Source organism: Biomphalaria glabrata, chromosome 14 (genome assembly GCF_947242115.1).
Source record: "Biomphalaria glabrata chromosome 14, xgBioGlab47.1, whole genome shotgun sequence".
Taxonomy (NCBI): Eukaryota; Metazoa; Mollusca; class Gastropoda; family Planorbidae; genus Biomphalaria; species Biomphalaria glabrata.
The window spans coordinates 17,236,105-17,248,574 of record NC_074724.1 but is presented as its reverse complement, the minus strand read 5'-3'; the positions used below and the strand labels follow the sequence as shown (position 1 = coordinate 17,248,574).

The 12,470-nt window shown below is 31.9% G+C and overlaps 1 protein-coding gene across 1 annotated transcript; it reads left to right on the top strand.

The window, feature by feature from the left end:
- Positions 1-446: 446 nt before the first annotated feature.
- On the top strand, positions 447-6,081 carry LOC129922873 (uncharacterized). Its single transcript, XM_056010836.1, has 7 exons — positions 447-707; positions 866-1,159; positions 3,163-3,267; positions 3,388-3,433; positions 3,538-3,566; positions 5,204-5,299; positions 5,579-6,081. The coding sequence occupies exons 1-7, from the start codon at positions 611-613 to the stop codon at positions 5,623-5,625; spliced, it is 714 nt and encodes a 237-aa protein (XP_055866811.1). The 5' UTR covers positions 447-610; the 3' UTR covers positions 5,626-6,081.
- Positions 6,082-12,470: the final 6,389 nt, after the last annotated feature.

Here is a 12,470-nt window from a genome sequence, read left to right as displayed (position 1 = left end):
ATTGTTATATCAACCGAGGAGATAATAACAACTGACCTCACAGACACCTTCAAGGCCCCTAACATTCCTAGGAACATCTTCGTTGCCTGTCAGAGGGCGGTACTGCTGCAGACCTGCCACATCACCAGAAAATTCCTCAGTGGAAACTGTTAAAGGGACTACGATGAATTTTGTTTCTCTTTAGCGAAACTCGACCCTGGCAGCGCCAGAGAATGACTACTCGTTCATTTCTAACATAATAATAATAGGAAAATATGTTCACTAAAATATTTATTAATTTATATGCATTTTTTGTTGACAGTTTTCTGTATATTGATTTTTTAATATAAAATGAAATAAATATTTTTCTTAAATAACATGCACCACTCTGGTGCACTAAATAAAACAGCTACACAGCTTTAATTTATTTTTTTAAATAAATACATTTATTGTTTCAGACATGTCTACTGTTATACATTTTGGTGCCACTAACACTATTGTAGAAAACGGAACATTTTTACAGTTTTATTGTACAGCTGAAGGTTATCCTCCACCCAACATTTCCATTTCAAAAGGAAATGTAACTATTGCTCAGAATTCTAGTGGATATGATTTACTTCATAACAAATCGATGTATTGCAAAGATTCTGGTACTTTTATTTGTGAAGCCAACAATGGAATACTTTTTAATAACAAAAACTCAAAACAAATTACGGTATTTGTTAGATGTAAGTAAACATTTTGCATTTTTTTTGCATGAAAAAATATGTATTATAAGTAATTATTACTAATTGTTTTTAATTTTGAAGTATCCAAAGATATTAATATATGTATACATTCTTTCGATGATTTAAGATATTACTAAATCAGAGCTACTTTATTGCAGGTCCTTTACAGTTTACATTTTCTGAAGTAATTAGGAACTTCACTTTTCAAGAAGGAAAGACATTTTCATACAATGTTACTATGTACGGATATCCAGAGCCAGACAAATTTATAATATATAAATCTAATAAAGAAACAACTAATATAATTATCACCAAGTTACCACTGGAAGCTCCCTATATAAGTGTAGAACTAAAGATTGACAAGATAACATCTTCAGATTTTGATCATTACACACTTGTTATCTTTCAAAGTGGAGTACCAAGTTTGACATTTCAATTCACTGTAATTGAAGGTAATATTATTTGATGTACTTTTATTACACAAAAGAAAATACAATTTAAAAAATAAAATAGAATTTTACCAAATAAAGTTAATAACAAATAGTGAGAAAATTAGTTTTGATCAATATAAAATGAAATGAATACGTAAAATGATATTTACTAGCGTTAAATAAAAAAAAAAGCAATATTAAAGACTTATATAAATAGAGGTTTACAAATACAGAATTAATGATAAGCAAAGTAGTTTATAAACCATATATAAATTTCCAGCACTCTAAAATCTACTTTCTATGCGCGTTACCTTGCATAACAAATTAATATCAGGTGGCCGAGCCTAGCTCGGTTAAATAATTTCCTAAGTCATTTCGGGAATATTTTTGTAATTAAGAAAATGAACGATCAGATAAAGACTACAAATCTGAAGAGTTGCTTTAGTGTTCTGTTAGTTCTAAATGCAATTGTACATGTCGATTAAATATAAAGTCTCTTAAGTCTTCCTACAGTCTAGACAAACAACATCTCAAGTCCGTCTTATAGTTTTACAATACATCTTGTTACGTAGAACTATTGTAGGTCTACTATTACTGGATTAGAATAAAGTCTTCGCAGTGTAACTTCTTAGATGGTTACGTTCAGACATTTAATTATGGAATTAGTATATTCATTATGTCTTTAGTACGAAACATCAAGTGACGCAAATCTCTACGTTATAGGGTAAAACAGGCACTTTGTGACAAAGTAAAATGGCGCATTTTTTCTTAATATAATTAAATCATTGCATTAGTTTTCTAAAGAAACGTTTCCGTGGGGCACCTCTGTTACGCCAAACAATATGCTCGTTACCCATACGGAATACGTGCCCTCCCCAGCCTGACTGATGGACTATAAGAAGTTTATACCGGCTTTTGCCATCCATCCATCCCAGTGGTGCTACAGCCCGTGGAGGGATATGGCCTGCTTTTACACATCTCTCCATTCAGATCTCACCTGGGCCTTCCATCTCCAAGCCCTAACCCCAAGCTTTTTACCGAGGTTTATAGTTAAATAAAAAGAGGCTGCTGCTTACTCAAACTCGTTGGCCGCTGGCTAGATATCATGTTCAGTGTGAGCAAGTAAGGCGTAGAGAAGCTGTGTTATGACCATTTCCTTTGTTTTGGTATAGGACAGTAGACACAAAGCACGAACACATGGTAATAATTCACCAGCAAAAAAAAATAAAATAATAAGGCTTGTCTTCGATTCCGAAGATTAATGAGGATTGCAGTATTTCCCGTGGATACGCAGCCCCAGCTGTGACCTACATATGTTGCCCCACCAGGGGCATAACCATTGTCGACCTCTGTTCTCGGCAGCAGATTTTCTTTGATCTCAAATGTGTATCCGGGGCCTTTGAATAGAGGTAATTCTTTAAGTCCGTCAGTTACGCTGGACAGAGCGGTATCCTGTATGGAAGACGAATCTCAGACGAACGCATGCCAAATCATACATCGGCACATTTAATTTCAATACTTCTCTTTTATAGTTCAAATAATAAATCAATCTACAGTAAGATGGTGCGCAAATGTTTAATTAAGTCTATTGATTCTTTAAAACTTGTTCTTGTTTCTAAAGAAATATTTTAGTGTACTGCGGTAAGCCTAGTGACGTAAGCAGCGTTTTTTTCCGTTCACGTCACGGAAAATTTTCATTCATAAAACATTCTAGCCAAAATTAATTTTTCGATGATGAGACATTTTCAAACCGATATAACGGTCCACCTCGAGTTTTCCCAATGTGGCTAATGAGTTGAGAATTTTTTTCTCATTAATATGCACGTACCTTGCAATTTTAAAGAAAATCGTTTGAGCCGTTTTCGAAATATAATTATTTATATATATATATATATAAATATATATACAAGAATTGTTTGCTAAAGAGTATAGGATTCAGTTCGCTAGAGTTATCTTTTAATATGGCGTCCTTGAATTTTTTAATTTTTGTTTATCTTTATTTAAAACGATGTCCTTGCACAAAGAGAAGGAGACATCTATCAATGTGGCTGCTGTTGTGGGTGGATGTGTTGCTGCATGTTTTGTGGTAATAATTATCGTAGCTGTTTGTTATGCCAAAAGAAAATATGGTAAGTTAAAAATAAATATTTAGACATTATAGCAATTTTATTTCAATTTTAATAAGTAAAATATTCACTTGATAGATCTCCATAAAATGTAGTTTTTGAACTTCTTTTTTTTTTTTTTAGAAATAAATCTAACATGTAAGAAAAAACATTTAAATACATCAACAAAGTAAGTGTTTCTTAATCTTATTATTTATACGTTTTATTAAATAGTGTTGATAAATATACAAAAGAAATTCTAATTATTATCACAATGTGTTGTGTATTTTACAGAGAACCGCATAATTATTCTGAGCTCTCAAGTAAGTAGGACAGCTAAATGAGTACAAACTATGTAACAAACGCAAACTGTTAAACACTACTTTGTCTCTCTTTTTTCATGATATTTGTATATAATTCATTAATTTTGTCACGTGTTTATTATGTTTATAAGACTTAATGAGATAAACATGCGATATATGTAGAGTAGAAACTGCCTTAATTGAAGCTCAAAAACTTTAACAAACGATAAAGTAACAAAGTGCTTGTATGCTTTTATAGAGTTGAAATACTAAATGTATGTATATCTATAACTGTATTTTTTAAAGCATTTAAGCCTACAACTACTGATTCGGTTTAATTTTAAGTCTTCATTTATAATGTACTTTTTTCTTTCAGATTTACTTATTCGCATTTAGACATGTAAACAAAATAGCTACACATATACATTAGCCATCCTCAAAGTGTATAGTCTTTTACTAAAATAGGCTCAAAGTTTTTATTTATTGAAACTAGACTACTGTGGCACTCAAATTGTTTAGGTTTTAGATCTAGATCTAGATCTACATAAAATTAAACTAACAATGTTATATAAACAATTACATTCTCGCGTTCGATTTGATTATAAAATTATTTTATTGTATTTTGTCACCTACACCAATAGATGTTGGCTTTTGACTAAAAAATTGAATAAACTCTGTTTTGGTTTAAATTTAGATTTAAATCATTGAAAGTTCAATATTTTACTCTCATAAATATAGACGACTTTTGGCTATACTTTTAATTAAGAATACACATTTTAAAAATAAATTTTAAAACCTATTTTTATTTTATAAAACGTAAACAAGAGAGCGAGATTTATACTAGATCTATATTATACCCTTACTTATTATAGATCTACAGTATTATACAGAAAGCATTTCAACTTCTATTGGTAGGAACTATTTGTCTACATACAGCCGTCACATTCGCTTTACTTATAACATTATTATTTCGTTTAATTATTTACAATACACTCTCCGTTACTATATCGACAATCATACGCAAATTAAGACACGCGGGCCGCGGGAAAAATATGGCTAGTTAGATATATAAAGCAGATACAGGATGCAGTAATAATAATTTAAAAAAAAATTAGTAACTATTTACTTTCAAACTAGCGATTTCTAGATCCAACTTTCTCTCTCTATATACTACTACTCTTTTTTATTTCTTTCCTTAAAATAATCTAGAAACTGGCATATCAATATCTTTGAAGCACTTACATTTATTTTTTTTCCTCTGTTTTGTTTTAAATTTAACCTATATTAATTATATTTCTTTGATTTATCTTTCTGTCATCTAAGTGTGACAACGCGTGCCCTTATTTAAGCTAGGTAAACTTTCCTCAATTTTAATTCCAGTTATCTAATACCAAAACTTTATAGCTTTTGAATACAATTGAGTGTAACTTTGATAAATAAAAACTAAATATTAACATTATAACTATTTAACACGAATAACTTTGCACATTTCAGTTTGGTTAAATCAGCTGTTAGTCGAATTTTATTTTTTAAATTCTATTTCAAACATTTTTATATCATTTTTTAAAATACATATTTTAATTCTTTTATAAAAATGTTTAACTTTCTTAAATGTTTCTAGAGTAAATTGATGAATATTTTTTTTTTCGTTATTTTAGCTGTACAACATCAAGACAAACATAATTATGAAACTCCAATGAGCATCACAAATTTGTCTATACCGGAAACAACTACACAGTATATTAATGTAAAAGGTAAAATGAATACTTTATTAAATAGGAACTACGTAAGTGAAATTTGTACGAATATATTTGTATATTAAAGTAGTCATCTAGATTTTTTGTTATACGAATGTATTTCATAAAATATGTTTTATTTCATTACCGTGATTTTTAATAAGAAAACAACAAAACCTTTTTTCTAATTACTGTAAAGGAAAGTTAATTATTTGAATCCTACATCAAAAGGTTTTGCAATATAAAATATACTCTGATTCATTTTTTAAAACTTATGATACACTTTTTTTGTTTCAGAACAAAGTCAATCCCATTCTGCATATGAAGAAATTGACAACATTTAGTATTATTCAAATGTATAGGAATATGGATTAATTAAAATATAATGTATTCAATACCCATGAGTTCTAAAGCATGGATTGTAGACTTACAGCAGTAGGGGAGACTGTAAAAGTAAAAAAAAAAACACTATATTTACGGGAACTCTACTTCTGACATTATTCTATCAATTCTAGATATTTTAGTTCATTTAGCAAATTTTTATTTTAAATTAAAAAAAAAACACGTTGGGATCTCCACAAAATACTTGCCAGGGCCTGCACGATTGAAAAAAAAGATAAATACAATTATAATATTTAGAGTGTATACAATTTGTTTAAGTGTGAATTTATATGTTCAAATATTATTAGCTAAGAAATGTACTATTTATCCTTAAATATATATTTAAATGTAATAAACGAAGTGATCGGCATACTGTTAAAAATGAGGAGATCTTAACTAAGATTGAGATAATAAAAGAAAATGGCTACTTTGTACTATTTTCATGCATGGATTTAAAGAAATTATAAATTATTAAAGGCTGAAGTAGTGCTCACATGTTTTCTTTTGTTTATATCAAGTCATTTTGTCTGGCACAAATTGTGTACGCTTTATGTCTCACTTTTACCATTCTCAGATAAAGCGGAAAGAAAACAGGAATCAATCGAAAAATTGACACGTTATTTTGTCAATGAGATATAATTATTTTTTTTTAATAGAGGAAAGATTACTAGGCTACAGGGTATATACGTTTATGTAAGAAATAAGCCGATACGAATTAAAATATTTCTAAAGTAAAACAAAATAATAAAATGTTAATGTAAAGATTACGTCTAAGTTTGTGTTGATATAAAAGAATAAAACAAATAAATAATTTCTCGATTATTAAGAAAATTTTGTATAGGATTTGTTTATAAATATATATACATATAGGTCTGTGAGTTGATCAATCGTGGATAAGAATTTATTTCCGTTTTCCAGTCTAGATATAATATATATATGTCTGTAATTTTGGCTTTATTGTAAAATGTGGAAAAAAACAACACTTTTTTCGTCTTTTAACTCCTGTTCACATTTAAGACAAAAAAATTGTAAGCAAAGTTTCATGTTTTACTGTGTCATGAATTCTTTTTTTTTAAAAAAAAAGCTCTAAAATATTTTCAGGTTAATACAAAAACATTCTGTGTAAGCTGACTAAAAGTTTGGAGAAGAACTGACTTGAAGTAAAGTTGAAATTAAAGATTTGCATCGTATAAGATAATGAAATAATTAACAACAGTAAATATATTTGTTCATTGTTATCGACATGTATTGTTATTCAATCTGTTATGATCAAAATTATTTACTGCGAATATAAAAGATAAAAATACCATCATTAATATAAAATGTCTTCGATTCCGATGATTAAAGTTGAATGTAGTGTTTCACGTGACTACGCCTTTGTCTTCTACAAAGCTTTCCTTTTAAAAAAATATGTGTGTATCTCTGCCTGCGTGAGAGCTGTCCAACTGTTGTCTACACACACATATGGGAGGTCTTCGAGAATTGTCTATTTCGACGTCTGCAGATGACTTCAACAAGGTCACATCTTTATGCCTGTACTATGTGCACCTTGTCTTTGTGAGAGTTCTTTAGTTTTAGCTTTCAGATGCCATCTTCTGTCAGATAAATTCCAGTTATTGAAAATCTGATATTGTAACTGTTTTTTTTTCATAAAAATTTACAAAGGGCTAAATTAACAGATGTAGATCTTTATTTATTTACTTAATCACGTTCCGGTAACTTCGGACAAGTAAGTAACTACTAGTTTAGATAATTAAGCATACACTAATTGAAATACTCCTTCTGTCAGTATCAGCATTTTTTTCCTTCGTGAAAGATTCGGCAGTCAACTTTTATAAAATGTTTACATTAAAGACGAGTGGACGTAGGTCAGACTTTCATCTGAACTTAGCTGAAGTGTGATACCAGGAAAGCAAAGCTTACGATTACTATTCTTTACTAACTGTAAATACCCACAGGACCTCACATTTATGGGATTATAGATGTGTCAGGCAGTAAAAGTTCCAATTATTTGGTTAAAACTTTGTTTTATTTGTTTTCAGTAAATGGGAAATTTTCTTGTTTCTTTTCAAATATTCTGACATTTTTTGAATAGAAAAAACGTTGGTATAAAACAGTGTTATGTTTTTCAGAAATAATTCTGAAGCATGAGCTTCGTTTTTCCGGTTGATGGACAAAACAAACGAGGCAGTTGCCTTAGCTGGATGGGCGCTAAGTACCAATCATCTCTTTAATTGTGCACTGGAGAACAAGTGCCTTATGTTAATATGTTGCCATCAGATAGGAAATTAATAAAGACACTCTTATGCAGGTGTTGCCACATTTTATTGTGCTTTGTTCAAAAGAACATTGGAAAGAGTTTTGAGCAAGTACTGAACCCTACACTACATCATAAAGGAGTCCGGAAACCACATTGACTTTCATAAACATTGCCTACTATTAGGTTGGTCAATCTTTCAAGAATTGTATTTTTTACTTACAGTATTGTAATGGCCATGTAATCGGAACAGTTTGATAAGTAGCTTAAATTAACGGTCTCTCCTGTGCATCATTCATCATTATGTATATGGCCTTTTTCTTGGAGCTGTCTTGCCTCAAAAACATGCCCATTGTTTCGTGCTTCTTTCTGAAACCTCCTTGGCTTTCTGGTTTTAAACTTGTATAGATGTACAATTGTGATCTGGAAGAAGTTCTTCATGTCGTGCTTGTTAGCAAATTACTGCATTGTTTCCACTTACCGCAAAGAATCTTGTATTTGGTGTAACTGTTTTTGTAATATTTTTACGGACGATTGTGAATGCATCTTTAGTCGACTGTGACTTTGGGTTGTTCAGATACAATTTATGGAGCTTGTGCTTTTCCACTAATAGTTTTCTGATTTCAGTAATGTTTTCATCAAACCAGTCCTGATGCTTTCTTTCCATAGGGGCTTGGTGCTGTGCGATGAATAGCTTCTTTGAAACATTCCAAGCTTTTATCCACATTTGATTCATTTAAACTTGTGGACTTTGTCAAGTGGGTGTTTTCGGGCTCATCTAGGGTACGATGTAGTTTCCCGGGCTTACCCTGTTGATCAGTGTAATCCAAAACAAACAATGCTTGCATATAACACGAAGTAACTTGAAACAACGAAGACAAGATATAATTAAAACATCCTCGATAAGCCAACAATTGTTAAAAACAAACAATATTTAATAATAAACAATTATAACTTCATGATGGTGAACAGTACAATGTTCAAATAACAATAACACACCTTTAACACACACACTCCATCTCGGCGCCCAACATAACATCAACCTCATACACCTCCAACAACAATATTTAACGATACGGCTCTAGGGGCGGAAAGGCGACACTCTTTCCCGACACCCAGCCTAACATCCTGAAACAAAAGAAAACCTAGATCTAGAGATGCCTCTACAATAAAGAACTTTTCATTAACGCCACCAGTACCGAAAGATTAGCCTACGTACTAAAATTATGTACTTACATACTGTTACGAATCTCTCTATCCAGGCTCTCTGCAAACTGCACCATACGTAAAGAATTTGACAATTCAGGGCTCCAAAATAACGTAACACTTTAATGGTTGAATAAATAACAGCCAATACTGTACAATTGGCTACACGTACACTGTACAAATATCTCACCGATAAACACCGTACCGCAATATAAACTCTTGCACTGGCCTCTCCGTCTCGTTCCGGGCTTGCACTGGGTTTAACAGTTCAGGACTGACTTCACACACTAGGCTCGTTGTGTCGGACTCGATCGCAGACCAAGATTAAGACGCCAGTCGTCTCAACTGTACTTGACAGTACTCCGCACTGAACCGTCGTAATGCTCCGTACAGAACCACACCGTTGAACCGTGCTGTATTTGACCGTGTTCTGAGCCCCTGTCGTGAACCGTCTCTCGTGAACCGTCTTGACTGCGACACCTCCGCTCTTTATAGAGGGTCCCTACTGGCCTTCTAGAACCGGACGGAACATCGCTCGAAGTTTCTAGTTTCGTCGCATGACTACATCCCTCGTGACGTTCCTGAGCTCTATTCACGACGGCGATCCTTCTCGAACCGTCCTGTTGAGACTCGACTTGGCTGATCATCGTAACTCGTCACGGTTGACCGCTCGTCTAGCGCTGGCCTGGGGAAATTTGCGTCGGCTGACTACACTCACACCACTACCCCCATCTTTGCCACCACCAGGTTTATAACAATACCGTTAAAGCGGGGAAACAGAAAACCAGCTACCAAGCTAACAAAAGAAACTCTCTCCACTGCGAAAACTAAGGATGACTTAAAAACACACATACACAATATTATAGACAACAAAACGCGCATAATACAAACTACTTCCTATACGCTAAAACACAAATATTAAACACAAAAAGAAAACTCACGCTCGTGTTAATTATCATGATCGAATAATAACAAAACTTTGGATATAACTTATAAGACATAAAATCAGCTGTTTTATCTTACGCCATCTTGGTTAACATCAACAGTTACAAGGGATGTTACTCCCAAACACAGAGTGGTACAACCTCTATAAACACACATCTACAGCGCACACGACGGACTTGACACTGTTCTCTATCGTATCTGTTAGCAATTTTTCAAAACAAATGAGTCAAATATGGCGACAGAGTCTATGTAATTGCGAATGAATTTGTCACAATGTTTTAAGAAAGACTGTTTTTTTTTTTATTTAGAATTCATGAAAATCTACTAAGCATAAAACTAACAATGGAGATGAATTCTGAACCCAAATATTTTTTTTCTAGTCCCTTTTTACCAACCTCTGTTCAATCTGAAATTTTTCTATTGTATAAAAAACTTTTATTTATATATAAGTTTTTAAAATACTACTTGATATTTGTAAGTTATAGTCCTTGGTCATTGTGAATTATGGGTCTTTTGTTATAAACAAAAAGTTCCTGCCCAAGATGGCGTCCTGTGATGAATGAATACAATGTTCGGCCAACATTTACATTTCTTGCCTTCATTCTTTAGTACTTACTAAACATGGTGACAGCGAAAAGTGAACCACGCAAGTGCTTTCACTCTCGCGAAAAGTAGAAGACTAGACGTCAAAGGAGAGATCAAATCATTAAAAGCCAACTAGATTAAACAACACATTATATCTCTTCTTAACCAACAGACCTGGATTAGTAGTTGATTATGATATTATCCCTGGTTTATCAGACAATAAGATCATAAAAATACACAGTCAGATAAAAGCAGTAGCCAATACAAAACCCAAAATAAAAATTATAATCTGGAAAAAAAAGTAAAACTAACACAACTACACCAACTTTTTTTTAGAAAAAAAAACATTAACCAACCAGTCGATGACCTCTGGAATTTCATTAAAAACCCTCTTAAAAGCATTATAGAAAATCATATACCAACTAAATGCACATCAAACAAAATAAATAAATGCTGGTTTAATAATAGACTAAAGAAGCTTTGTAAACAGAAGGAAAACCTATATAGAAAATCTAAAGAAACTAAGGCAGAAAGAGTTTACAAAAAGTATATAAAAATTAAACACTTAACCCAAAAAAGTAAGCAAACAGCTGCAGAGTGAATACATAAACAATAACATAATACATAATGATAATGAAACTAAAGCAAACAACCTAAACAATACTTTGCATCAGCATTCTCAGACAAAGACAAATCACTTAATTTGAACCAAGTAGACAACATAGAAGATATAGTAGTACAAGAAAATGGAATTCAAAAATTATTAGCCAACACCAAGCCGAATAAAGCGTCTGGACCTGATGGTATTCCAGCTAGATTACTCAAAGAACTAAGCAATGAGCTAGCCCCAGTGTTCAAAATACTCTTTCAGGCATCGCTTAACCAGGGCAGAGTACCAAGGGACTGGAAAAAAGCTAACGTCACCCCACTATTTAAAAAAAGTAGAAAAACCTGACCCAGGAAACTACAGACCAATATCACTTACAAGCATCACATGTAAAATCCTAGAACACATAATATGTAGCAACATCATAAACCACTTAGACAAACATAATGTTCTCACCCCATACCAACATTGCTTTAGAAAAAATAGATCACGTGAAACACAACTAATAGGACTAATTGATGATTTTTTTAAAGCTTTAGATAATAGTGAACACATAGATGCTATTTTACTAGATTTTTTAAAAGGCTTTCCACAAAGTTCACCACCTTAGTTTGCTTAAAAAAATACAATATTTTGGCATTAAAGGTCCATTGCATCAGTGGATTAAAGATTTTCTAATAGCGAGAGAACAAACTGTACTATTTAATGGCTCTAAATCAACACCAATAATACTAAACTCAGGTGTACCTGAAGGAACAGTCTTAGGTCCACTACTATTTTAAATTTACATAAATGATTTACCAAATTACATTACTTCAGAAACAAATGTTAGATTATTTGCAGACAATTGAATAATTTATAGAACAACAAAAACAACAAAAGACACAGATATTTAAAAAGAGAATTAGATGAATTGCTGAAATGGGAATAAAATTGGAGCATGTCTTTCCACCCAGGAAAATGTTAGTTGTTAAGAGTAACAAAAAAAACTAAAACAAATTAATTCCACTTATCTTATTCATGGCAAACCAGTAACAAAAACTAAAAACGTAAAATACAAAAGTGTTATAATAAATGAAAAACTGTCATGGAATCCACATATTGATGAAACTATAAAAAAATCAAACAAAGCATTAAGGTTTATTAAAAGAAATGTCTATAAATCAAATAAAAACATAAACTTAAATGTTATTTAACCCTGGTTAGGC

What these genes read in the sequence shown, in the direction of transcription:
- LOC129922873 (XM_056010836.1), top strand. Translation starts at nt 611, where the DNA reads ATGTATTGCAAAGATTCTGGTACTTTTATTTGTGAAGCCAACAATGGA. An exon ending in AATTACGGTATTTGTTAGAT is followed by an intron (nt 708 to 865) that starts GTAAGTAAACAT and finishes ACTTTATTGCAG; the next exon opens with GTCCTTTACAGTTTACATTT. An exon ending in ACAGTATATTAATGTAAAAG is followed by an intron (nt 5,300 to 5,578) that starts GTAAAATGAATA and finishes TTTTTGTTTCAG; the next exon opens with AACAAAGTCAATCCCATTCT.